The sequence below is a fragment of the Pogoniulus pusillus genome, chromosome 20 (genome assembly GCF_015220805.1).
Source record: "Pogoniulus pusillus isolate bPogPus1 chromosome 20, bPogPus1.pri, whole genome shotgun sequence".
NCBI classification, from domain to species: Eukaryota; Metazoa; Chordata; class Aves; order Piciformes; family Lybiidae; genus Pogoniulus; species Pogoniulus pusillus.
In genome coordinates this window covers 7,157,775-7,185,280 of record NC_087283.1, presented here as the reverse complement: position 1 = coordinate 7,185,280, position 27,506 = coordinate 7,157,775, and the positions used below count along the sequence as shown (strand labels likewise).

Here is a 27,506-nt window from a genome sequence, read left to right as displayed (position 1 = left end):
CAGCCTGTTCCAGTGCTCTGTCACCCTCACAGTGAAAATATTCCTCCCCAGGTTCACCCATTGGCCCTTGTCCTGTCACTGGGCATCACTGAGAAGAGGCTGGCTCCATCCTCCTGGCATTCACTCCTTACATATTTATAAACATGAGTGAGATCACCTCTTAGTTGTCTCTCCTCCAAGCTAAAACGTCTTAGCTCCCTCAGGCTGTCCTCCTAAGGAAGATGTTCAACTTACTTAATCAGTTTTGTGACTCTGCACTGGACTTTCTTAAGCAGCTCCCTGCCCTTCTTGAGCTGGGGGGCCCAGAACTGGACACAGTACTCCAGATGAGGCCTCACCAGGGCAGAGTAGAGGGTTAGGAGAACCTCCATCGATTAGAGGGATGTTTTACCAAAATAGAAGCAAAGCTTTCTATGACATTCAGCTCCTATAGTGGAAACCTGATTTGGAATACATAATGACAAGGTACAGGTGAATATTGGTAATCAGTGTGTAGTCTGTCCTGTTATTTGAGGAGACTGGGAAAAAGGAGAGAAATTAAAATACACCTGGTCCTTAAGAGTAAGGTCTCACTTCAGTGTGCCAATAGTTAGTAGCTTGTCTCACCAGTATTATGATGGGTAGGTACATAATTAAATACTAATATCACAATCTACATAAAAAATACACTTTATTTTATTAAATCATTTTGACACTGTGTATTAGCATTTAGAATGATAATTTAAGCTTGCTTCACTGTAAGAAACAAGAAAACAGTTCCTATAATGGGCAACAAATGCCAGTTATTGCATGAAGGAGATCTGTGTAGTAACATTGAATATATACATTTGTAATATCCAATTTATATGTTATAGTTAGTTATCTAACTGTCTATATATTGTAGAACCAGACAGCACAGGCCCGTAACAAAAGCCACCCTTCATTTCCTTCTCCTGAAAGACATCCACAACCTGGGATGGGGGAAAAAAATAATAAAAATGTGTGGCCACTTCTGCAATGGGAATGTGCCAGCATTTCTAATTCACCTCTCTCATCAGGCATGAAAGCACATCTGTTTGCAAGCTGGACAACAGGGTAGTTATACATCCCATCAAAGGATGCTATTATCAGCATCAGAACCTGTTCCCATGGAACTCATAGAGAATTTTGACATAGATTTTACTGGACACAAGACTGGGCACCTAATTAAAATGAATATTTTCCCCATTTGTATGGCTACCTTATATGGAACCATCTGCCCCAAGACCATATGTGATGCATCATCAATGCAGAACACAGATGGGAAATTGCTGCAGTCACCTTTAAAACTCTATGGTAAGAATACCATGTGTGCTCAAGAATGATTTTTCAAACCTTTCTTGAAAAAAAAGGTTGGATGTCAGGGGCAGAGTGACATCATGATGCCTGAACATGTGACTAGGGGATCATTGCTAGAAAACTTTGTAGCCTCAGACCAAATCTATCAGCAAACTGTGTTTACAAAAACCAAGGCTACATGTCTTTGACATCACTCATGTCCTTTATCTAATACTTTCACAGAGGGTCATCATGCAGGGAGATGACTGGTATAGAACTACATATAGCAACAGAATCATATCTGTCTAGCACTCAATATGCTGCTTTTTGAGTCAGAATCAAGGAAGCTGAATCAGGGCTTATCCCATAGCAGAGGACAGAGAACACAGAATGGGACATCAGTGACTAGATCAGGTTGCTCAGAATCCTGTCCAACCTAACCTAGACCATTTCCAGCAATGAGCTTCTACCACCCCTCTGGGCAACCTGGGCCAGTGTTTCATCACTCTCACTGCAAAAAAAATGTCTATTATCTAGTCTGGTTCTGTCCTCTTCTACTTCAAAAACATCATCTCTTCTCATCTCGTTTAAGTACTGAAAGGCCACAATAAGGTCTCTCCAGAGCCTTCTCTTTTCTTCTCTATGCTCAAGCCTCAGCCTTTTCTCTCTATAAAGGTGTTTCAGCCCTCTGATCATTTCTGTAGCCTTCGTCTTGACCTACTCCTACATGCCTGTCATTGCTGTACTCAAGACACCAGACTCTGATGCAGTACTCCAGGGGAATTCTCATTAGAGCAGAGGGACAAAATCCCTTTACTCAGGCTTTTAGCCATGCTGCTTTTGGTGAGGCTCAGGACACAGTTGCCTCTCTGGACTGTCAGGAGACACTTGCCTCACATCTGGTTTTTCATCACCTGGTACCCACAAGTAATCCTCCAGATGGGTACTCCATTCATGTCCCAAGCCTCTATCTATTTTAAAAGACTTATACCTACCTCATCTCTAGCTTAGCAAAGCAACCACTCAGGTTACACAATTCGTTATCTAAGAGACCTGAAAGCATTTAGCACATAGTGCATTTTGCATTTTCCCGAGTACTTCATAACACCTTTCCTGGAGCCTGGTTAAGAGGGAGATCCCAATTAATATGTACTTAAATGTTGAATTTTTTTTAGTCCATGAGAGAAGCAACCATATCAGCTGCTCATCAGATCAGCTATTACCAAGCAATATATTTGCATGTTAAATCAATGAGTCAAGCCACAAAATATATTTAGTTCTAAAAACGTATGGACTGTTGAAAAATCAGATGCCACTGCCACACTGGGCATTCTAAGAGATGTATTTCCTTAAGTCTTACTACATTATTCCATGAAATTCAGCTCAGAAGGCAGCAAACACAGACAGGACTTTGATTTACAGCATCATCTAAATATGTGCAAAGAAATATTACTGACATTGTCTCCAATACAAATTCAGATTCCAGAGTGGAGTAAAATTTACAGTTTTCATGTATTTTCTAAAACGTATTCAGTGTATTAAAGCCTGAGTGGAGCTTCTCTCCCCTCCCCAAGATGCAAGATTTTCATTATTTTGATTAGGATGTTATTGTTGTATGGGAAACTTGCAAAGCCATTTATCACTTCAAGGTTATAAGCCCCTTTGGCCATTTTTACTCAGAATTTGGCCTTTGGGGGTGTTTTTGTTTGTCTTTTTTTTTTCTTTGACAACTGTCCCATTTTTCTGTTGCAAATAAGTTCATTTATGCTAGAAATTCTGTCTACTGCAGCAGAAATTCCTATGACAGGACTCCAATGTTTAAACTCACAACAGAATGTGAAAAACATTGAATTTTGAGTAGTGTTTCATATCATTATGAATACTTCACACTTTCCTGCTATGCAGCACTCTCTACATCTAGTGCTGTCACCAAGTATTTGCTTTGTTAGAGAAAGCAATTCCTAGCTCACCTAAACCTGGGAGCAGAAGTATGTTCCCATTAGATCCTCTCCTTATGCTAGGAGATTGCATGTAAAGGACTATTTAGAACATCTCACAGCCCAGGTAACACAGACACTAGCAACAATTACTTGGATCTGTGTGATCCAAGTGGCCAATTACACCACTGGTAAATCCTAGGACATGGGAAGGGAGATACATAGACAGCACATGGGGCCCTGTGCACTCATCAACCCAGTTTCTCAGCTGATTAAGGACTGTAAAGGACCAGAGTCTGTGCTGAGGGCACTTCTTCAGGTATGGGCTGCCGTGGAACCTCCTCATCTCCCTTCCCTTCCCTTCCCTTCCCTTCCCTTCCCTTCCCTTCCCTTCCCTTCCCTTCCCTTCCCTTCCCTTCCCTTCCCTTCCCTTCCCTTCCCTTCCCTTCCCTTCCCTTCCCTTCCCTTCCCTTCCCTTCCCTTCCCTTCCCTTCCCTTCCCTTCCCTTCCCTTCCCTTCCCTTCCCTTCCCTTCCCTTCCCTTCCCTTCCCTTCCCTTCCCTTCCCTTCCCTTCCCTTCCCTTCCCTTCCCTTCCCTTCCCTTCCCTTCCCTTCCCTTCCCTTCCCTTCCCTTCCCTTCCCTTCCCTTCCCTTCCCTTCCCTTCCCTTCCCTTCCCTTCCCTTCCCTTCCCTTCCCTTCCCTTCCCTTCCCTTCCCTTCCCTTCCCTTCTTTTTCACAGGGCTCAGGCTGTTTACCCCAGTGAAGTCTCTCCCTGCACTTGCTCTCATCTTGTGAGAAATGAGTGCTCCTGAAGCAGGGCAGTGAGGAAGTAAAGTAGCCTCACTTCACTTATCTCTCCTACATGATATAGGTTAGGGGCAAGTGCAGCACCCACACTGGGAGCAGTTTGAGAGCCCATGATCCCTCAGACTATAGTCCCATGACATTGCCTGTCACTAAGCCTTGGCTTTGTGCTCCTCAAAGCAGTGGCATAGCCCCTGAAGTACAATCTTTCGAAACCAATCCAGCTGATATAATATGAACAGTGAAACATTAGCAACATAAATATGCAACAACTTTCAACAAAGTGGATCTATAGCTAAAAAGGATAATAGATTATTCTAATAAATGAACATTAAGTCACTGCTTCTGTGGCTTATTATTTATCAATAGTGACTTTGTGGAATATAACACTGTGGAGACAGTTTGTATAATTACAGCAGGAGAACCATTCCTTTCCCCATAAATTTTCACTCTAGTCATTTAGGCACTGCAGGGGTGACACTGGCAAATTGTTTGGTTTGCCAAGGAAGCTAGTTGTGAGTGGTTTTCTCTGAAGGTCCACCCACTCAACATTCTCAACAGTGTTAACATTCCTATCAGATTTCACTTCCCTGTTGCCTTGATATAACCAATTCAGCATTAGTAAGTAAAGAGAGGCCAGAAAGACATTTTGTCAGGCTTCTGATTCCTTACAAAGCCAGCAGTATCTAATCACAGCAGAGGGGAATACATAGTTCATTGCAGAAACACACAGATGGAACAAACCACCTGATTATTTTTGAGTAGCATTGAAAGCAACCAGGTAATAATGGCTTTCTGCTGAGTTTTAATCATTTAATATTTCCTACAGATGCAATATGAAACTATTAGTGACTCAAGAGAAACAAGCCATGGCTAATACTTCACACTACCAGCAGTGGAGTCTAGGGCTATCACTTGCATTCTGTAAGCCATTCATAGGCCATTAAAATTCACCTGGAATTGACAGTATCCTCCATACAATAGGATTTATGGTGGAAACAATTGGAACTACACAAATGATTATGAGAAAGTTTTAGGACCATTAGGTGACCACTGAAATTTTCAAACTTGTCCAAGCCATAAATTTCCAGTTATACATACAGACTTTCAGAGCTTTGGTGAAAAGGCCCTCTCTGCAAGTCCAAAGCTTTTAGAAGTGTGACCACTGCATCTCCTTTTGTTTATTTATCTGTTAAGGTAGAGCAATCACTTGATCAGTTGATATTTTCACTGTCTTTTCTTCCACCTGTCTTTATACATTCAAAGGAAAAGTCTACTTTTTGGAGCATCACTACCATAGAGTCAAGGAAGAGAAGATATTTCTGCATTTGTCTGCAGAATGATGTCAGGACCTCAGTGCTCCCTAGTGTGCAAACATTAATGCATGACTGAAGCTCACTGAAGATCTCAATGACTTGACAAAGATCACAAAATATAGCACCAAAGTGAGGCATTGTGGCACTGTGTTAAAGAAGCATATCCAAATAGTGAATGATTAGTTGTTTATCTACATCAGACAGCCCTGGCAACTTTGTGTTTGGTTGTGGGAAAATATTGCAGGGGGGGTTTCTAGTTTTGCTTAACTTCTGTTGTTCAAAACTTTCAGTCAAGCCTTTCTATTTGAACATGAAAAATAAGTAAAGCAGATTCACAAGAAAGAAGAGCATGAGAAAACTCTTGTAACAATGATCCTTTTTACCACTGACACCTGAAGCAGTTAGTAAACTTAATCTACAGAGTTGACATATAGATTGCATATGTATGAAAAACACTCCATTCTAACTGAAAATAGAAATCCTGGGCACTGTCAGAGCCTGTCGGATATAACACACATTGGGAAGCCTATTTACTAAAATAATGCTTTCTGGGTTTCCAATATAACTATCTAGTAATTTTCAGGAGATATATTTCTGAGGTGTTTGGAAATCATTTGTGATGCTGAAGTTGAACTAAGAGCTCAGATCAAGGCTTAAGCTTCTTTGTAACATTTGAAGATGGACTGAGTTGAGAATTTTAGGCTACTTTAGTCTTTTATTTAATTTGCAAGTTAGAGATGTTTAAACAGTAATTCTACATGTTTTCTTGTAGACCTTCACAACACTGTTTTACTACAAGTGTTTACATTATGTTTTGCAAATTCTTTTAAAGCGAATGTTAGGATCCTGATGGGGAATTCAGGCTGTGAATCACTGCCTCTCATCAAGAAGCCAGCTAAAAACTGAAGGTAGGCACCAAGCAATTTTAGAAAATGTTTGGTCAGTGTTTCCTCCTGTCTGTGTTTCCTCCTCCCCATTACATGCCTTCACCTAGGTCTTCATCCAGAGTTCTCCAGTCATTTTAAGACACCTATACATTGCATGTCCAGAAAAGGGCATGCTTAGACCACAACAGCCAAGACATTAGTGCATCATCTAAAAAAAGGAGAGAATAGAAATTCCCAATATTCATAAAGTACTCAAGACCAAGGCAAACACTGTGGGAAGCAAATACTGTACAGAATGTTCAGAACTCTGTAAGTTAAGTATCCTTTTGAGCCATCTTAACACTTATTGACAATAAAGACATTTTTTACTGTTTGGTGAATATTTGTATTTTCTGTAACAATACAACATCACCTCAACAATTCTTTTTTTTTTTTTTTTTTTTATAAACTATGCACTAATGCATAATACTATCTCAATAATCACAGACTCACAGAATTAACTAGGTTGGAAAAGACCTCTAGGATCATCGAGTCCAACCTGTCACCTAACCCTTGTAATTAACTAAACCATGGGATTAAGTGCCTCATCCAGCCTTCTTTTAAACACCTCCAGGGACTTCCCCAGGCAGCCCATTCCTATGGGAAATCATAGAATCATAGAATCAACCAGCTTGGAAGAGACCTCGAAGATCATCCAGTCCAACCTAGCACTCAGCCCTAGCCAATCAACTAGATCATGGCACTGAGTGCCTCATCCAGGCTTTTCTTGAACACCCACAGGGATGGTGACTCCACCACCTCCCTGGGCAGCCCATTTCAATGGCAAATCACCCCTTCTGTGAACAACTTCCTCCTAACATCCAGCCTATACTTCCCCCAGCACAACTGGACACAGTACTCAAGTTGTGGCCTTACCAGTGTTGAGTACAAGGGAAGAATAACCTCCCTTGCCCTACTGGCAACACTGTTCCTGATGCAGGTCAAGATGCCATTGTCTCTCTTGGCCATCTGGGCACACTGCTGGCTCATCTTCAGCCTATGATCTACCAGTACCCCCAGCTCCCTTTCTTCCTGGCTGCTCTCCAGCCACATCTTATTAATACAGAATTTCTCCGTGGGTAGAGATCATCAGTTTCTAGGATAGAACAGTAACTGAAACTCCAATTAGTCTGATATAATTCTATTTAGATTATTATTGTTAGTAAGGTTATTACAAAAAATAAGCTCTAGGAAGAGAATAGATATTCATTATTTTAATCAGGATCCCTAATTATCATTTTAAAGATACAACACAAATGAAGTTAGTAGCTCTACACTTATTTTTACCAGCAAAAGACAATTCCCTGAGAATAATTTGTTTAGAAGAGTGACATGTTCATCTGCAACACCTACTCACTACAAGCAGCATTACAGGCTGGGGACAGAGTGGCTGGAAGGCAGCCAGGAGGAAAGGGACCTGGGGGTACTGGTAGATAGTAGGCTGAAGATGAGCCAGCAGTGTGCCCAGGTGGCCAAGAGAGACAATGGCATCCTGACCTGCATCAGGAACAGTGTGGCCAGTAGGACAAGGGAGGTTATTCTTCCCCTGTACTCAACACTGGTAAGGCCACACCTTGAGTACTGTGTCCAGTTCTGGGCTTCTCAATTCAAGAGAGATGTTGAGGTACTGGAACGTGTCCAGAGAAGGGCAACAAAGCTGGGGAAAGGCCTGGAACACAAACCCCATGAGGAGATGCTGAGGGAGCTGGGGTTGTTTAGCCTGGAGAAGAGGAGGCTCAGGGGTGACCTCATTGCTGTCTACAACTACCTGAAGGGAGGCTGTAGCCAGGTGGGAGTTGGCCTCTTCTCCCAGGCAACCAGCAATAGAACAAGGGGACACAGTCTCAAGTAGTGCTGGGGGAGGTCTAGGTTGGATGTTAGGAGGAAGTTCTTCACAGAGAGAGTGATTGGCATTGGAATGGGCTGCCCAGGGAGGTGGTGGAGTCACCGTTCCTGGAGGTCTTCAAGAAAAGCCTGGATGAGGCACTTAATGCCGTGGTCTAGTTGACTGGCTAGGGCTGGGTGCTAGGTTGGACTGGATGATCTTGGAGGTCTCTTCCAACCTGGTTGATTCTATGATTCTATGCTCATGGACTGGGAAAAGAAATATTTTCTATGTCTACTGTGTGAGTAGTACTGAGTTCTGTAACAGTTTTGAATACAAATGGAGAATAAGATTCACAATGTGCCAAGGAAAATACTTGCTGTCAAATGTCATTAAATCCTTTTTATTTTTTGTTTTGTTTGCTTTAAACAACCAAACCAAACTCAAAAAATCACCAAAACCAAACTAAAGCTATGTTTCTGGAGCAATGTTTGTAATTTCACATTTTTTTCCCCTTCTTTTTCTCCAGGAAAAAAAAATCCAGTTGCTCCTCATAATTAAATGGTACTTCAGAAACCTTTCATTCATGTGTGAAAGCATCAATTATTACCTAACTTCTCTTACTGATTTTAGACCATTTAATCACTCTGTTATTATTACATACTTGGAGGTGTTAGGAATACAACTACCACATTCATCTCTCCTAAACCTTCTGTCAACAGCAGACAATAGGTAAAGTGAGTGTCTGCTCCCCAGTATTAGGTCTGAATAAAGAAAAGAGATCTGTGTTATGGTCTGTGTGTAACTATAGGTCCTGATATATGCAAACATTCTCTTTGTGTTCAGATGTCACTAAGGCTGTCATTAGTGTTATGCCTTTCCAAAACCTGGAAGTTTAAAGAACATGTATAATAATGCTTGCTAGATTTAGAGTCCTTCAAGCTGTCCGTTATGTGGCAGCCCAACTTCCTGCCCTCAAGGCTTGCTGGAATTTTCATATCCCTCCTGCAGGCACAGGCATACGGTTTAGGGGATGGGCCACAGAATTCAGAAGAAGGCGAGTCTGGAGCTACAGCAGCTGTAAACTTCTTTTGGAACTGCTATACACAAACATAATTTGGCCAGGAAGCTAGTCCAGGTGCAAGCACCTTTGCATTATCCATAAGTCTCCAAGGAAACTTTGACTTCCCACAAAGTGAGATTCTGCCCTAGCACACCTACCAATATCCTACATGTTCCTAATATTAGCATTTCCACTTCCACAGTGCTTGCACCAAAAGAGCTTTCAACCCTTCCTGTATGTGATGCACCTAGTCTTCTATTAGACTGGTACTTTAACACAGCACCAAAACCTTGCTGAAAGCCCACCAGTATTTCTCTTCCGATGTTGATGCTGGATAGAAAGCACTGCATGCTATTCATGTTAATTAATTGCAACCATTTCAAAACTATTTTGGAGTGGGAGGCAAATAGTTTCCCTGATACTTAATGCCTTACAAGCCTTAACATATCAAACACGGTAACAATGCCAGAACACATGATTGGATCAGCCTGATGGCTGCAGGAGTCACCATTCTTCCCAGCCCTGATTAAGACACTTGTAAAGGAATATTGGCACTGCTGTGCACTCTGTCAATTTATATTCTCTGTTCAAATATCCAAAGAGCTACACCTCAGAATGTCTGCATCAGCACACCCAGCTGAATGAGGGAAGCTAAAATTCAGTTCTCCTATCTGAGTACCTGGTTTTCTTCGCTGTTCCAGAAAGTACCCTCTAGCTAAGTGTCAGGGGCACACAAGTCAATGCCCTTCTGGATTATAGAGATTTATTTCAACAAAGCATTGTTGTTTTTTAGCTTTTTTCAAATCACTGTTTCTGTAACAAATGCTCATTTTGACAAATCAATATCTTTCCATAAAAGCTGTTCCTCTGTACTACTCAATCAGTTCTATTTGCAGTGTTAATTATATATTTCATTTTAACAGTCATAATTTGCAATTCAAACAATCTGCAGACCAAGACACTGAAAAAAATTACTGAAAAAAATTACTGAAAAAAATGTTCACATAATTTTCAGCCATTAACGTATCAGAGTTCTACAATTTGTTTGCAGACAATGTATGAATAGAAAGAAGGGCAAAGCTGTTTTAATAAATTATTAGTTGCACATTATTGAATCATTCTTAGTCCTTGCCGTAGGTATAAATGAGTCTATTTAAATCCAGAAAACCTGAAAGACAACTTTCGCCCACACAGTAACCTACTATGGTTATGAGGAGAGACAATTCTTCAAACATCTCTATATTAAAATACCTCTGCCAAAAGAATTCCCCAAGTATATGAAGGGTGTAAAGGTCATGTAATAATGCTCAGCACACTAAGATTGTGGAAAGTGCTCTGCTGCAACTTGAAGAGAGAAAAAAACCATGAGCAACACCCAAAATACTCAAGCCTGAAAAGATTCTCAGCCTAGCATAAATCAGCACAGCTCTGTTGGCTTTAAGTTAGCTACACAAATTTATTTACACGTTTATTGAGCTTTAACTTACCACGTCTGAGAATGAATATGTATAGATGTTTTTGTGCCACAATATAAGGTGCTTGTAAAACTGGCAGGTTCCCACAGATTTGCACTTGAGACACAGCAGAACAAAGTGCAAGAGACTGACTTGCAAATTATTGTGCCACCAAAAGCTTGAGAGCCAAAGGTCTCAGGATACTCACTTTGAGTGAGTTCCCAAATTCTTCAAAAGGCAGGCAGTACTTCCTGCCTTGCTACAGGTATAATCGCATTAGCATCAGGGAAATCTTGCTCATGAGTATTTGCAAGAGGGTGTCTGTGGCTGTGTTTGTGCAACACAGACTCAGGGAATTAATGAGTTCGAGGCATTTAACCCATTGGGGAAAGGAATCAATCCGTGCTATAAATATTTCATACAAAAGCAATGCAGCTGGCCAGCACTCCCTTCTGTTTACTGGAAACAAATTGCTTTCCTAAATTGTGTGGACAGCAGCCAATGTCAGTTACCAGTGATCTCATTGATAAACACAGGTTGTAGCTGCAGCCTGAAACGCAGGAATCCTCTCCACTGAGCAAAGAACAAAAGGCCTCTCAAGCACACTTATCAGTGCTTGAATTTGCCACTTTTTGAGTCTGAATCAGGCTCAGGAAACTCTGAAGTGTCTCCTGCAGGCTGTGAAGGAGAATATGGAACAATTCCAAAAGGTAAATACCACCTTTCACGAAAGTGCCTCAGAAAAGGCATTTCCAAAACAAGTGGAAAAAATTAACTGGAATTTTGTCTTCTTGAGGTGCCAAAAAGTGGGTCTTAATAAGACAAAAATAAAACTTGTAGTGGTTCAACCTAAGCTCATTTTCAACACCTCTCTTCTCACAAAATCAGCTCCAAACCAAGCAAGCCAATAACACAGCTTAACTCCTGGAGGTTCCTGGACCTCTGTGTCCAGACCGCACTTAATAGCACACACAAGGCAACAAATCACAGGAAACTAAGTGAAACCTAATGCAGATTCTTTTATTATCTGACAATATCAAGCGACCTATCATCCCACCAGAGCTGAATTTAGATTAATTGAGTTTGTAGCTCTGAGATCACAGGACGTCAGGGGTTGGAAGGGACCCAAAGAGATTGCTGAGTTCAAGCTCCCTGCCAGAGCAGGATCATACAATCTAGCTCAGGTCACACAGGAGTGCATCCAGACAGGGCCATGAAAGTCTCCAGAGGAAACTCCACAACCTCTCTGGGGAGCCTGTTTCAGTGCTCTATTACTCTTGCAGTAAATAAGTTCCCCCTTGTGTTGAGATGGAACCTCCTGTGCTGCAGCTTACATCCATTGCTCCTTGTCCTATCACAGTGAGCAAGTGAGAAGAGCCTGGCTCCTGACACCCATCCCTCAGATATTTGTAAACAGTTACTAAATCCCCTCTTATTCCTCCCTTCTCCAGACTAAAAAGCCCCAGGTCCCCTAATCATCCTTGTAGCTCTCTGCTGGACCTTCTTGGGCAGACCCCCGTCCCTCTTAAACTGTGAAGCCCAAAACTGAACGCAGTACTCTGGCTGGATATCAGTGCAACATTTGTACTAGTCTGCCTAGTCATTTCAAGACATTACAGATCCATACAGTGCTTCACCTTCTTGTCAAACATCAAATCCTAGATGGGTGTCCAGCCAAGTTCATTTAAATGCATGCAATTGACTAGGAATCCCAGAGAAAGTTGAGTGACCACATGCCCACAGGGTTAGTGTACACCGTTGCTTCTGCACTGATTGTGAAGGTGTTTTGCAATGAACTTTCTTATTGCTTACACTTAGCTTATTTTAATTTGCATCATTGAGAGTGTGGCAACTGGATTTCCTTCAGCTAAAATTCCACTGGATAACGTGCCCTACGCATCACCTAATTCTTTACAGTCAGGGGCGTAATTCAGCTTGTGGGACCAGACTAGAGCTGCTGGAAGTAGCGTCTGCAACGTACAGCATTATTCCTATGCCCAGCTCATATTGAACCATTTGTTTACTGAGGTCTGAGACTGATCATTAGGACACAAGTTTTTTTGAGGAACTTTGCACAGCAACTGAAAAGGAAAGTTTTCCTTGAGTTTCAATTTATAATAATCTAACCAATAATCTCTGCTTAGGTAATAAAAGATAATAAGTTTTATGATACCTCCCTAATGCCAAGCCTTTACCTAATCTGTTATCAAATGAATCAAAATGAAGCTTACTGGGTTAACATCAGAAATCACATTCTCACAAATTAGGTGCGCTTAGATTATATTTCCCTCCATAAACATTCCAATTCCCACAACAGAAAGCAATGTTCTAAAGGTCAGGATGGAAGTTGTGTTTCTGCTGTGTAATCTGTTTTGCAAATTTGTACCACTGGTCAAAATGCTCAGAAAACTCAATTACTGTCTTGCTATGACAACCATACATCAGCAGGCCCAGGCAGACAGAGGTTATTTCTAAAATTAGTATCCTAATGCAAAAAGCATATTGTACGGTTCCAGATGTACAACCTTTGCCTGATGTTTGTATTGTTAAATATTAATGGAAGTACTGTCTATTATCTCAGGCATATAATCAGGAACACAATATTCTAGTTAAATAAGGGCATTTTAAATTGCAGTTGGGGAGGACAAAATCTTCCATGTCCATTTGAACAATTTACCAATTAAACAGGCTACTCCAATCAAAATAGTCATCAAATGCTACTTTTAATCACTTTGATTTTTTTCCTTTAACTTATTTTTTTCTGTATGCAAATCTTATTTTAGAGCTTAGTGGTCTATTGCCAGTGATAATTCCAGGTAGCTTTTGAAATAAAGGACCCTGCTGAGAGTGTAATGAATCAGTAAACGACACTAGCTTTGCTCATGGACAAAAACAATTCTAGTGGCTGCATTTATACTCTCATTGGGTTATACCCGCAGAATATAAATTGATCTAATTCTAAATCATCCAAGGGAAAATGATGTAAAATGGATTTCAATTACACTACTGCCATTTTACAAAAAGCTTATCACACTATGGGGTGAAAAAAATCAACCCTACTATTGGATTTACTTTCTGATGAAAGACATAACAATGGAATTTTCCATTTAAAAATGTCTCTAGTCAATTTCATTCTTTTCTTACATAATATGGCATATCTTTTTATCAGCTTCCTTTCATGATAAAAAATAATTAAATGCCCTATTTGGAATCTCCATACTTTCTGCTTTGTTTAATAAGTACATTTTTTTGTTAAGCTTTCATAATCCTACTTATATTTTCAAAGGGCATCCACCAACAAAACAGCTGCCTCCCATTCCCCAAAAGTCAGGCCTTGTTTTCTTGCAGTCAAGTCAAGATTTGTAGTTTATTCTCACTTTCAGACTTAATCTGTCATTGCCTTGATCTGGCTTTGCACTGTAGTACTATTGCTTTTGCTGAACAATATAAGATGGTAACTTTTACAGTTTGATCTTTTTATAAGTTTATGTCTGTTCATGAGAACTGTACACAGCTTTGTCCTGTAAAACAATCTTCAAAAGCTTTTCACATTCACTATTAACTGATAAAATACAAACATTAAAAAATATGTGAAGATCATACAAGCAGAAGAAAAAGAAGAGGAAGAGTGAATCCGGAAACAGAACTATAACAAAGACAAATTTTGTCTCTAGTCCAAATGTTTTCATAAGCAAGTTTGCCCACAAGCAAGTCAGAAGCTTTTAATAGCATGAAACAAAGCAGGTCAAAATCGTCTTGGTGTAACACATCTTAGACACATAGAAATTACATCTTGTGTTACTGTCTGACATTTCATAAAGATTTGTGATTATGCCAAATAGATGACTGAGGCACCTTTTCAAGTCTCTACAGATTAGCATTTCCTGTGGCTAAAATGTAATCCAGAGGAATGCACGAAACACACAATTCCTATTTCTGGATGTCCTTCAACATCTCTTGGACCTACAGTACATTTGATACTGACCTCAAACAGATTGGGGTCTAATTCCTGATATTCAGTGTCATTTTGGCATGCCCTGCAACCTTCACAGAATCTGAGAAACTCTTATCCACACAATTGATTTGTATGTACACATTGCCCAGTGAAGCCAACCAGTGAGTCAGAGTTGCAGGATCAGACTCAGGCCCTGGAACAACTTCAAAACATTTTTGCAAAAAGGCAATCAAAGTGGACCCTGTAATTATAACATCTAATAGGATTGAAATGTAATTAATATCGAATACAAAAAATTAGGATATATAATCATAATGACAATTAAGATTAGCAAGAGTAGCCCAGTAATAAAAGCATTTAAAGCAATACCCTTTCTCTCTTTCTTTCTCTCAAAGAAAGCGTTTGAAATGATGATTTATACAAATCCACTATTTGCACTGAGATTAACAAATATTAAGCTTATTATAACTTTAATATTATTTGCATACACTTTATTGAGAGAGAGGAAGAAAATAAAAAGGCATTCCAAATTTACCAAAAAATATTGCAGAATAGAGTTGAATTTTCTACTCTCTTAAAAGCCTATTTAGGTCACTTTAAGTTAAGCAGAATTCAAGAGGTAGAAAATGCTGAGCTAACATTACCATAAACATAACTGATTGGAAGGAAGGCTACAAGTAAAACAATTAGCGTAATAAACAGATGGAGAAGACACTTTGAAAATTGCTGCCTTTGTCAAATGTTCAGCATCACAAGCCTGGTAAGATCCCATTCATGGAAGCAGGAATGCAATTACTGCCAGAAATGTGAAATAAAATTTATATTAGATATGTGTTAACTTATTAAAGCAGAACTACGATATACAAATGAAAGTAAAGCAGAACAAAAGAAAAGGCATCTATGTTTCCCTCTCTGGGAATTCAAAGGCTAGCAACAGCTTATCAAGGCAGAATTCAGTTATTTGCAGTATTCCCCTTCTCCCTGAGCTTTGCCTTCTCTGCTTCTATCCCCGTTTCAAAAGTACTTCCAAGGCACTGAATGAGAAGCCTGCAAATTCATCTGTGCTTCCTGTCAGGAGGGGCACCACAATGGGAGACAAAATGGAGCAAGGTCATCTCTCCATGGGAGTGAATCTGTCTGCAGTTCTTCAGGTCTGATGGGGAATTGCTGAATAAAATGCATGATTCTCAACTAATAACGATATATGCAGCATGCTGAAAACTGTCTGTAAATTCTAAATGTGCCCTGGAGCATAGTGTGTCTCTGGATGGATGTGTTACACTTTCTTGGGACTTAATAGCTGAGTTCATTGCCTTACTAAGATAAAGAAAATCTTTTCTTAATAATCAGTTAAGTTGCCAGTTTGCACAATCCCCATGCCTCAGGATAAGGACCATGAGAACAGTGCCATAGGAACCCACTCATGCTTTTACCTGATGATTGCTCCAGTGGAATCTAGTCTGGAGGCATCCTAAAATGTATGCAGAGCTAGTGGAGCTGGGACAAGTCAGAGGATAATGAGTCTGGACTCCACTTAATCCTCTGGACCTAGTGTTTTCCTGTTTGCAGGACAGGGTAGGTAAAATGGATTTATAATAGCTATGGAATTTATCAGATATTATATTTTCCCATATATTCTGATTTCAGATGGTGAAGAGCAACACCATGCCATTTTACTAGGCCACAGAGGTAACTAACTGTCATTATTTGGTCCATAGTGCACAATTCACTATGGAATTTTTCCCTTATTACACTTAGGAGAGGAGTACTTTAAAGGGAAATTCTACAGCATAAAGAAAGGAAAAAGACATAGTTTTTAAGGTGCTTTTCAAATAATAGTATTTTTTGGATCAGTGATGAATGAATTAAGTGTTGTGTTGAGTTTAATCAATATTTTTGAGATATAGTTCACATAATCTAAGTGTTTTAACCAGGATTTTGTACAGCTGAGACATTCCTTCATAAATAATCAACCTAGATAGTTGATTTTATCAATTTGATAGAACATAACTGCTTGTGAACAGTCCTACATTAAGAGAACATTGACTTCTGTCTTTAAAGTTCATTTACAAATTCCCTGTTTACCAGAAGTCAATTTGTGTGGTCCTAGCTGTTCCCAGAATAGCACTAGATAAATCTTGTGAAGAAAAAGATATCTTTTCCCCTGCAAGGATCAAAAGAAATACTGCAGTATCTTTGACTTCAATGTAAGTGGCAGCACTTTTACCAGCAATCTCAAAAAAACCACCTGGTTACTAATAAAGGCACTCTTCAAGGGAAACTATTGCAACATGCAGTGAAGATTCACCCAGGATGGCTTCACTTCACTTGGGAAGCTAAACCCATCAGGTACCTAGTTCTGCCCTTTGACAAAGGCACTGTTGGCAGGAACTGCTTGTGGGGTGGTACTGTGAGGCATTCAGTGCCTTCTAAATTCACATGCTGCTGTTCCATTCACTCATTTCCCCACATAGAGAAGTAATCAGGAAATGTGATTTGTCCACAAATATAGAATGTGATGTCTTGATTACAGGCTAAAAACGAACAGGAGAAGGCCTATGAAGAAATCCACACTTAGAGTGAGCTGTACTTTGGTAACTCCAACATAGGCAGCTGCATGGGTTCACGTCAACCAATAGATTTATGAAATAATCAATACAGGTTAAGCAACTCCCAAAATAGCAAGATCTTCATCCTTACACGTGCCTTTTTTAACAAGTCTTCTAGGTTCAGCTATTAAACAACACAGAATTTAAATCTATGTCAAAGCAATATGCTACTCCTACCGTGCACAGCCATCTATTTAGCATGCAGCCTAATATCCAGAAGTAATGGAATGTGTCTTTACATGACAATCCTGATGTCCACCACAAACATCCATTAACTGCATACAGCAACACCCCACAGACAGGTTAATTGAAACAACGATAAATGACATGTCTGAGGTCGTGCTGAGAATCACTCATAGACTCTAGAAGTAGACTCTCTGAGAGAGTTCCAGTTCCTAGTCTGTAACTAACTGATTTCTCTCTTAGGTATAAATGAAAAATATTAAGATACTTTTCCTATATTTATAATGACTTGAACAATTTCCTTACTTCAGTGGCTGATCCCTCATGTCACTCTCCTGCTTTAATTATTGATCAGCTCACCTGACAGCCTCAAAACCTAGTCTGGAAGTTTGTGCTCCACACAAATATAACATTATGGGAAAACAAAATGTGTCCTCCTAATTTTGATGGGTCCAGGGTTTTGTGACTCAGTGGTTTTCTTTCTTGACTATTATAATCTTTACTCAATGTTTCAGTAAAATCAAAAGTTTAATTGCTTTAGGAGGCAGCAGGGATGGCAGAATGTCAGATCAGGTCATTTGTTGACTGCTTGTTATTGAATGACTTTAATTGAATTATTTGCCTCAGATTTTTAAAAGCAATAAGCTTTGGGGATATTTACATTCAAATACTTATTTTTCCAAGATTAATTTTGAATCCTCTAAGCCTCTATGAAGTAGTTTGTTTCTACCATGTAATTGCTATCTTTTATTTCACGTGACAAGGCTCTCTGATGATCACATCAGTTTGATATGTAAGTGTTCAGATGGATAGAGAACTGAGTTTTTTTTGGATCTGTTGTTTTTCACCTGAAGCTTAATGCCTGAGCTTCACTTTACTTGGGGAAAAAAAGGGAGAGGGGTGTGGAAAGGAAGAAAAACAAAATTGAAGTTCTTGAGCCACTTGCCCTACATTTCCCAATGACCAAGTGACACCTAGCTATTTTCTGAAGATGTAATAAAAATATTCTACTATTAAAGACTTCATCACATACACTAGGAAAATATTGTATGTCAAACTTTGATGGCTCAAGGAAAGATTTCTGTTATTCATGCTCTTGTAATCTCTGCACACCTTCTCATTCTTTATACAGAGATCTTAATGGCTGTGAATTATTTGCCTCATTGGTTATGTTGTTAAGAAATAAAAGTATGGGAAATATTCATTATAATGCTCTCCTGTATTGAACTTCCACTTGGTTAAAGTATCAAAACATCTGCGAGGAAAATTAAACCTAAGAAATGGCAGGTGCATTTATGAATGCAAAAGACAAAATAAAAGCTCTATTTCTCTTGAAGTGGCTAAACAGTAAGTTCTTAGTGTATTGGCTTACATCTCCATCTACCCAACAGCTTTTCACTCACTTCTGTTACTAGATGGCAGCCCAATAGCAGAAGCTGAGGACATGTGGAAAGTGGAATTAAAGAAAAAAAAAAAAAAGAGAGAGAGAGAGAGAGACTGAATATAAAAAGAGTCATTGTCGCAGTCATCGTTTCAGGAAGAATGATACTGAGCTGCATATGATTTTCTTCTTCAGGTGTAATTGGAACATAAGTGATTTGTAGACACTTGAAACAATGTCTCTGATGGATTTCTTCCTATGATATTCACAAGATCTGCAGAAAGCAGACAGGCTAGATTCTCTGGGGGTAGGAGGAGCACCTTTTACATTTCATACAACTATGTATGTCAATATAACATAGGAAACAAATTTTAAACACAAAAGTATGGTGCACTTCACTTTGGAAACCTGTCACCTGCACTGTTCTTGCCAAAAGTGCTTTAAAGCCTCAAAGTGATACACAGAATAATTTTAATCCATACCTGCAGTTTGTCTGGGCACTGCCGTTATATCATTTTAATAAAAATCAGTGTGAATATTCACCCATTACTTTTTTTTACATCCTAATGAGTAGTGCTTTCTTCTGTCCAAAAGTTATGGCTCTAATTCAGAAATATTGTTATGGGTCAGCAAGGAACTGACTCCACCTCATTGCAAATCTGATAAATAACTCTACTGAAAATACAATAGCTTAAGCACTGGTGAGCACATTTAATGACTGCCTCATTAGTAATACAGCAAAAATGGTTCTGGCACTTAAGGTGGCAAGAACTGATGATGACATCCTTTCTCAGATTTAAGGGTGGCGAGAAAGCACCATCAGAGATCTAGGAAGAGCAACAGGGATTTCATCATGCTTGCTTCTTCCTTAAGATATGGCTACTCTTTCCCAGCACTTTTACATTTCATCTTTAAAATAAATTATTATTTTTAAAGGCCAAGCCTGTGGCTTCATTTTTCACTTTGACAGCTCCTGAAATGCAGATAGATTCTGTATCGTATAGAATATTTCCCCTATTTTAGTTTAGCCTTCTTTTCTTCTAGTGCTATACAAAAAATTACTGACTTTACAATGACACTGTAAAAAAAACCCCACAAGATCAGAAAACAAAGCTGTTGCAGCTGGACAGGAACATTACCTTCTCATCTTGATGATGTATTTCTTTTTAATCTTATTTCCTTTATTTCCAGGAGCTCCTTTTTAATCAATTCTAGCAAGAGGGCTAACAATTCACCTACAATTCACCTTTTTTCTTTTTTTTCCTTTTTCTTTTTTTTTCTCCTTCAAAATCCTTGCTAGAGCTGCAGGCAAAGATTGTGATTCCCAAAAGATGAAACACTTTTTTATAAGAAACTTGTCTATGTGGTGCAAACAAAAGTTTGAGTTAAACCCTGCTGTCACCTCTCTAATACATCAAAACATCAACACAGATGTGCTGACTGTGCAGAACATACAATTTCTTGGTCTAGAAACTTGCTCTAAGTACTGCAATTGTGATTTTAAATTAGATATTAAACAACAATGTGTGGTTTACTAAATAGTTATTAAAATTTAATTTTTATTATTGCTGTGAATATTAATCCATTCCAGTTAATTTGTTTTGCAGAATTCTTACAAAACATGTGTTCCTGGTCCTCAAAAAATAGTTTTGTTTAACTTTTCCTGCAATAGAGACTGGAAAAGGCCTCTGTATGTATCCAACAGTTTTCAGTGTGATTTATGTTCAAGAAACTAACAGCATATGGGCTCTAACAGCATATGCTGTAACAGTACTGGGCACTGGCTTGTTTTTCTGTGATGTTTTGTAGACACTGAAGACATGAGGTGAATTTAAAACCTGACTGTAAGGTATCAAAGTGATGGAGTGTTAGCCAGTAAAAGAGAAAACTTCTCAAACTGATGATTGACTAGGGATGTGTTTTCCTACAGACATTTTACATGGTATAATGAAACCATAATATGAGCATACATTATTCTGTGTCTTCATTAGAAATTTAAACAAGCTGTAGCAACATAAAGCATAGACCACAATGTGCGCAGCGGAGCTCAGTGGGTGATTTATTATCATCTTAAACAGAGGCAGAATTAGACTTGACATTGCAAACTTTGATTCACCTGCGTGAAGACAACTGTATGCCACTAATTCTGACATTAAGTAACACTCGGAATACAAAGCAGGGGAACAATATTTTCCAACTGCTTCACTTTATTCTAAAGCAACAGGCATGTCATAACAAGATAGAAATTAATTTTAAAATTCAAAATATATCTCGCCATTATCTGATATATCAAATGCAAAGTCATTCAGTCACATTATGTAACTAAAAGGCTGGAACTTTGTATTGCCAGATTAAACAGAAAACAAGAATCAATTGGTGTAAGATGTAACACAGAGAAAATTATGTAGCAGCAGGAGAAAAATGAAGCACAAAGTGTTTAAATGTTTCCCCAGGTCACAGCGCAAATTTGTGTCAGCAGATGATTCTGGTATTCTCACTTCCAGGACAAAACTGTAATTGCAAATCTATGAACACTGGAATAGCTTCTGATTCCTAATACAAACCAGCTACTGATTTAGCAAAGACATTCAGTCCTTTAGCCTATCCTATATGGACATTAAAACAAAGCATGGATACTGGCAGCCTAGGTTTATATTTGGGAATAGAAGAAGCAGGAAAAAAACACTGCCATATATTTACTCTAGTGAGCACAGCTCAGATACTGACTTGAAACTGCAAAAAAATTCTTTTTCAGTGGTGGACAAATGTTCAAATGCTGCTGAATGCTATGTCTGGGAATACAGAATTACACAGGATTAACAGCAGGTAACACAAGATTCAGCAGGGAAGGCTAGCATGATGCACAGAGGTCAAGACTTAAAATCCTTTGAATCACAGAACTGTTTCAGTTGGAAAACACCCCTAAGATTGAGTTCAACCATTGGCACCACCATGGCCATTAAACCATATTTTTGGAATGCCATGTCTACACATTTTTTGAACACCTCCAGGGATGGTGACTCCACCACCTCTCTTGGCAGACTGTTCCAATGCTTGGCCACTCTTTCAGTAATATTTTTTCCCCTAAATATCCAAACTAAACCTCCTCTGGTACAATCTGAGGCCATTTCCTTTTGTTCTGTCACTTCATACCAGGCAGAAGAGACTGACTCCCACCTCACTACAACCTCCTTTTGGGTAGTTGCAGAAAGCAATGAGATCTCTGTTCAGCCTCCTCTTCACCAGACTGAACAACCCCAGTTCCCTCAGCCACTGCTGATAAGACCAGTTCTCCAGACCTTTCATCAGCTTTATTCACCTCCTCCACTGTCTGTAACTTTAAGCTTTAACACAGGAAATAAGTCAAGCAGGACTGCCTCTCTTACAGGCTGCTTGTGCAGCTAAAATGCACACAGCTGGGCAGACTTCTCCAATGTCATTTTGGGGGGATTTAATTTTTACTCCCCCTTCAGGAACAATTTTGTAACATTGGGCTATTCAGTCTCAACTAATAACAGTCTTTTTGACAAGTGATCTCATTCTTTGGCACTGGAAATAAATGAATAGGCAGTTTCAGACATATTAACAACTTTTGAAACTGTGATTGGAAAATCTGTCTACCCTGACCTGTCAGAAGATGCTCCTCAGTTCATGCAAAGCTGAGATCTTAGGACTGTGCTTGTTTTAAAGTTCTTAATCTTTGGTTTTGTGAACCATCATTACGTAATGTGTTACAGGCTCTATTTTCGTCTTGGGAGGAAAAAAATCCCACATTTGTATACAATTCAAGCATCAAGAGTTAAAATGATTCACAAAACAGACTGAAAACGTTGAACTTAAGTCACATATGCTTTAAAAGCAGTATTCCCTTTCATATTCGTGCATCTGAATTTTGAAACATTACCACCTTATTCCTCCAGACCGCTTCCCCTATTTTCTTGCCTTCTACCTGAACTCAGTAATAGCTGTCTGTCCCTGTCTCCACTGATAACAGATTCCTCTGATTTACTTTTAAAAAGGGCACAATAAACAACAACAGCCAGCTATAGACCAAATCTGAGGATAATGAAAACTCAGTCACCAGCAGCTCAAACTGCAGTCTATCACTGCCTTAATGATGAAAGACTGTTTAAATATTACACCTCTCTAGTTAGGAGTTAAAGATTGAATAAATATAAATTCAGCCTCATTTGGGTCATTTAGTCTGCCATTTAGCTTAAGTTATATGAGAAATAAGTTAAACATTTCACGATCTGTCCTGTTATTAATTCCTTAGTATTATATATAACCATGCACTCCTCACTCAGCAGACACAAGCCTTAAGCCTGCACTCATCAGTCCAAATTTATGATGAAATTTAAGAGGAGGTACAGGTTCAGTAACAGACACAGAAGCAAAATATCTTAGTTGACTGTGCAGTAGGGCCAGTGGCTTCCACAGCAGCATTTTTTGTACCACTCCAAAATAATGATTTTTTTGCATACCACCTCAGTTATAAACACTTTGCAGAAGAATTGGAGACTAAACTACCACTAAACTGCACTGGTTTATGTAGCCTTCAAGGTAAAACCTGTCACTCCTTATTGATCCTGGTCTGAATATTGTTCCTGCCTCTGATGGAACTATTTTGGGACAACAATTTTGTTGCTGTTTTGGGAAAGAACTAGTTTTCTTCTCTAAGATCTACCAGTCAGGCTGGCTCAACAAAAAACCCTGAGGCACATCTAACAAAAAAGTGATCCCAGAGTGTACTATTACATGGCAAAGGGCACCAGGGAAGAGATGTGGGTTGGTGTCCTATAAGGACTAGGGCTACTGCTATAAACTCCTACTCTAAACAGCCCTGCCTGCAAGCAGAGATACTTAGTGGTAGGTCACAAATGTGTTGATGTAGCTATGCTGTTTGCAGCCCTAGCATTAATATGCTCATTGCTAGCTAAAAGTTGCATGATGTATCACCTGGATCTTCACTACTCTATGTTTCTTCTAAGTATTTCAATTTAATTGTTGACTCATGGAAGTCCAACTATTTTTCTCTCCTCTCTTCCTCTTCTAAATATTTTGGCTCATTGAGTCTTTACAAAAGGTGATTTAAATGGACAAAAATGAACTCTATTAAAAACCCAAAGCAGTGTTAATAGATTCTCAAAACTACATACAACTGCAGGCAAGAAGTTCATCTCCTGAAGATACTATGCAATGCCATCTTATCCTAAGCTGTCCTGAAATACTAAACTTTGCAACAGGTCAGCTTTGAGTTACCACTTCAGATCATTTCTCAAACACAATACTCTGCCACTGCTCCTACTTTCTGTCTGTGACACAGCTAAGGACAGCTTAACCATGTCTGGTGTCTTAGTGGCTCTCCAAATTAGTTGGGCAGGTTCTAATGTCAGGGACTGTCAGTCAATACCTTACTGCTTCATGGATTCAAATTTTCTTGCTGGTAAAAGTAATCTTCTGCAATATAGTTCAAACAAATGATTATATGCTTGAAATAAGAAACAACAACAACAAAAAAAAAAGAGGTAGAAAAAATAAATTGGCATTTTCTACTCTATCAGCATATACCAATCTACCATAGTCAGGGGAGCTTCCATTCTTGACCATTATTTGTTAGCACTTGGCTACTTAGAGAGGAGAAAAATATCCCTTTTATTTGGGGATGGATGGAAAAATTGGCTGATACCCATATAACAATACTGATTGATGTGAAAACCTATATATATGGAGAGCATCCAGAAGTTGTGAGAAATTGTATCTCCAGGAAGAAAGACTGGTTAAAGAACAAGTCTTCAGACTAAGTGCAAAGAGCCACAAGACTCTCTTAAAAATGTGTAATAAAGACATCCCCCCCCCAAGAAAAAAAAAATCATAAAGCAGCTGTTAAAGAGCAATTCAAATGCTTGTGCAAATAGATAGGAGAGTTCTCACTATTACCAAAGGCAGAAGACTGACCCTGTGCATCCTTCCATGCTGTTTAGCTTCTGTAAGCCTGTGCTCACAAGCAGCCATTTTGCAGATCATCACTGAAACCTCACTAAAGACAAGCTCTAAGTGCTCTCTTTGTGCTACGAGGTACTGGCTTCTTAAAGAAAATTCTGTTAGACAGGAAGAGAATTGCCTATAATTTATCTTAGTGGAACACCAGCCAAATCCATAGCTTGACATACAGAAAAGTGTGCCTGGGAAATTACAGTGGGGACAGAGACTTAAAACTAGTGCATTAACTTACTGAACTTTCTATAACTTACTCTTGTGTCTCTCTCTATTTAAATGGTTTTCTATTGAATTGTTCAGCAGTGCCTCCCCATTAAGGCCTGAATATGTATAGACACAGCAGGTGGTTTAAAAATAGCTGCAAGTGTGTCAGAAAAAAAAAAAAAAAAAAAAAGAAAAGTATTAGGTTGTTTAGGGAGGATTTTAATGACACCTACAGCAATTTGCACTTGACAAATTTTTATGTTTCTATGGTGCAGAAATACCCAAAATGAATTATCTTGTTTATCACTGGGAAAAGGACAGTAATGAAACATGCTAATTTGGAAAGCAAAATTAAATTCCAGTCAAGGCAATAATCAAACAGGTGTCATCTGAATTACATTTGTTACACCTTGGAATAATATTCTGCAATATTAAAGGCAAAAAGGTACCACAGGTTCACCCAAGACTAGCGATGCAAAGCCTGGAAGTGTGCTTTAGACTTCCTGCATTGCATCTCAGTGAAATTTGCCTGTTACATGGGAAAAAAAAGTCTTTTAGAAGTGATTATTGATATTCTCACAGTAGTATTGATACTGTTTTAGAATATTTCTGCATGCACTTATGATGCTACCATTTGCTAGCAGTAAATTATAGATGTTCTACTATTTTACTTATGAGGTCTTTAATTAGGATCTCACAGATTTAACTGTAAAGAATGATGGTATTAAACCATCTTATGAGACAGTGATGTGTCAATCTGTTGAGACATATTTATTGCCTTGGATATGAGATGGCCATCCATCATAATTTCTAGTTATCACCTCAAATCATACAAGGTATATTGCCTGCTATGCATAGAAGGCAGGTGGGTGAGGAGAAGTCCTTTAAAAACAGGCCTCCAGGGAATAAAATGATCCTGTTTAATTTATGTTTCAAAAAGTAATGCCATTAGTTACAGCACCACTTCTAGAAAATGTTATATATTATAGCGACATCCCTATGACAGGACTAGCTGCCTACAAGCAAGAGGTGGTGGTTGTACCACAGGAAGAAGTATGTGTTTCAAAGTAGTGCAAAAGTAGGAGAGCACCAACTGCTACAGAATGGTATGTATGACAAAACGCCTCTGGGGCAACAGCTGCATACATATAAAGTAATCCTGAAAACATGTTGACAAGTATAACAGCTTCCATAGCACCTTCTGAGTCTGGACTGGGGCTCTCAGTATCCAAAGAACAGAGAAGAATGCACTGTTTAGCAAAAGGCTGAGTATATTTGATAAAGCTAACCTAGGAAATTAGGAAATACAAGATAACCCTAGTTGAGAGAAATAACAAAAGCTTCTTCTGTATTGGGTATGTTATTGTGTATTAGAACTCACTTTATTAATTCTCATTTAGCACTGAGAGCAGGCTCTCATGATTTCTACTGTGCTGCCCTCCTAAATGTCATCTTCTGGGGTGCTGCAGCTATTTTCTTCCAAGATGAAAAATTCCAGGGTTTCACCTGTATCTATAGTCCCCATTGACTTTGCTTTTCCTATATGCTTATCATAATTTCTTAAAGGAAGGACAAGGTAGTAAAAACTGCAATAAAAGCACCATTTAGATATGCATCTCAGCTATGATGGGGATATAGACTTGACAACATGATTTGCCTTTGCCAATCATCACTTGAAAGAATGCCTTCTGAAGCTATCTTCTATTTCTCAAATGGATATCTTAATGACTAGTGACTCTCTGATGCTGTTTTTGAGCCCTTTAGGAACACACGTTTGAACACAGCATAGCTGCCTAGGATAAACTTCCTGCAGTAGTGTTTGGAAATGTTTCTTAGTTTAGTACTGGTGAATAGTTCACTGAAGTGAGATGAATTTAATCTTATGTTGCTCTGAACTTATTAATTTTGATATAAAGCATCATCACACTAGTTCTGGGACATGTTTTGCCTGAATTTCTACAATAGTGCAATACAAGAAAACCTGCATGGATCTTTTATGTAGTCAAAGCTATTTCCCTACACACAACAAAAAGGGCAGTAACCCATTTCTCAGTAAAGACATAGGAGGACATCTAAAGAGCTGTCTTGGTTGCAAATATGATATCAGCCATTCCACGGGTCAGTAGTATGATATATCTTCAACAGACAGTTACAGAAGCAGTCTTTTAATGTACAGATTTTATACTAAAGATAAAAATGAGGCAGATGGTGACCATGAAAAAATGAACAAGTACAGCATTCTACTTTTTATAGGTCAGGGATGGAACAGGATAAGAAAATTAGGCTATTTCAAGATTGCTTTGAAAATCCCAGCCCAAATTCCTCCCTCCTATTTTAAGGTTATAATTAAAATACCAAGACCTCCTAGGTCAAAAGAGGAAAAACATGTAAAGAGAGAATTGCTAATGGATCCTAAAGGGAAAATTGCCAAACAAAATCTAGGAATCTGACCTGGAAAACAAACTGAATCCATCAAACTGAATTTGTATAGGGGATAGACATAGTTCAAATAAGCAGGTGCTCTTAGCACACTTTATTTACTCAAGGGTGTGA

The 27,506-nt window shown here is 38.9% G+C and overlaps 1 protein-coding gene across 10 annotated transcripts in view; it reads right to left on the bottom strand.

The window, feature by feature from the left end:
- CDH13 (cadherin 13) overlaps positions 1-27,506 on the bottom strand; it is a 497,598-nt gene that overhangs the window by 96,081 nt on the left and 374,011 nt on the right. Inside the window, exon 8 of one of the 10 annotated variants that reach the window (XM_064160019.1) lies at positions 15,109-15,371. The exons of the other annotated variants lie outside the window; for them this stretch is intronic. Within the exon in view, the coding sequence (XP_064016089.1) occupies positions 15,369-15,371 (3 nt within the window). The 3' untranslated portion in view covers positions 15,109-15,368. Of the gene's footprint in view, positions 1-15,108; positions 15,372-27,506 lie in introns of those variants that run through there. 10 annotated transcript variants of the gene reach the window in all.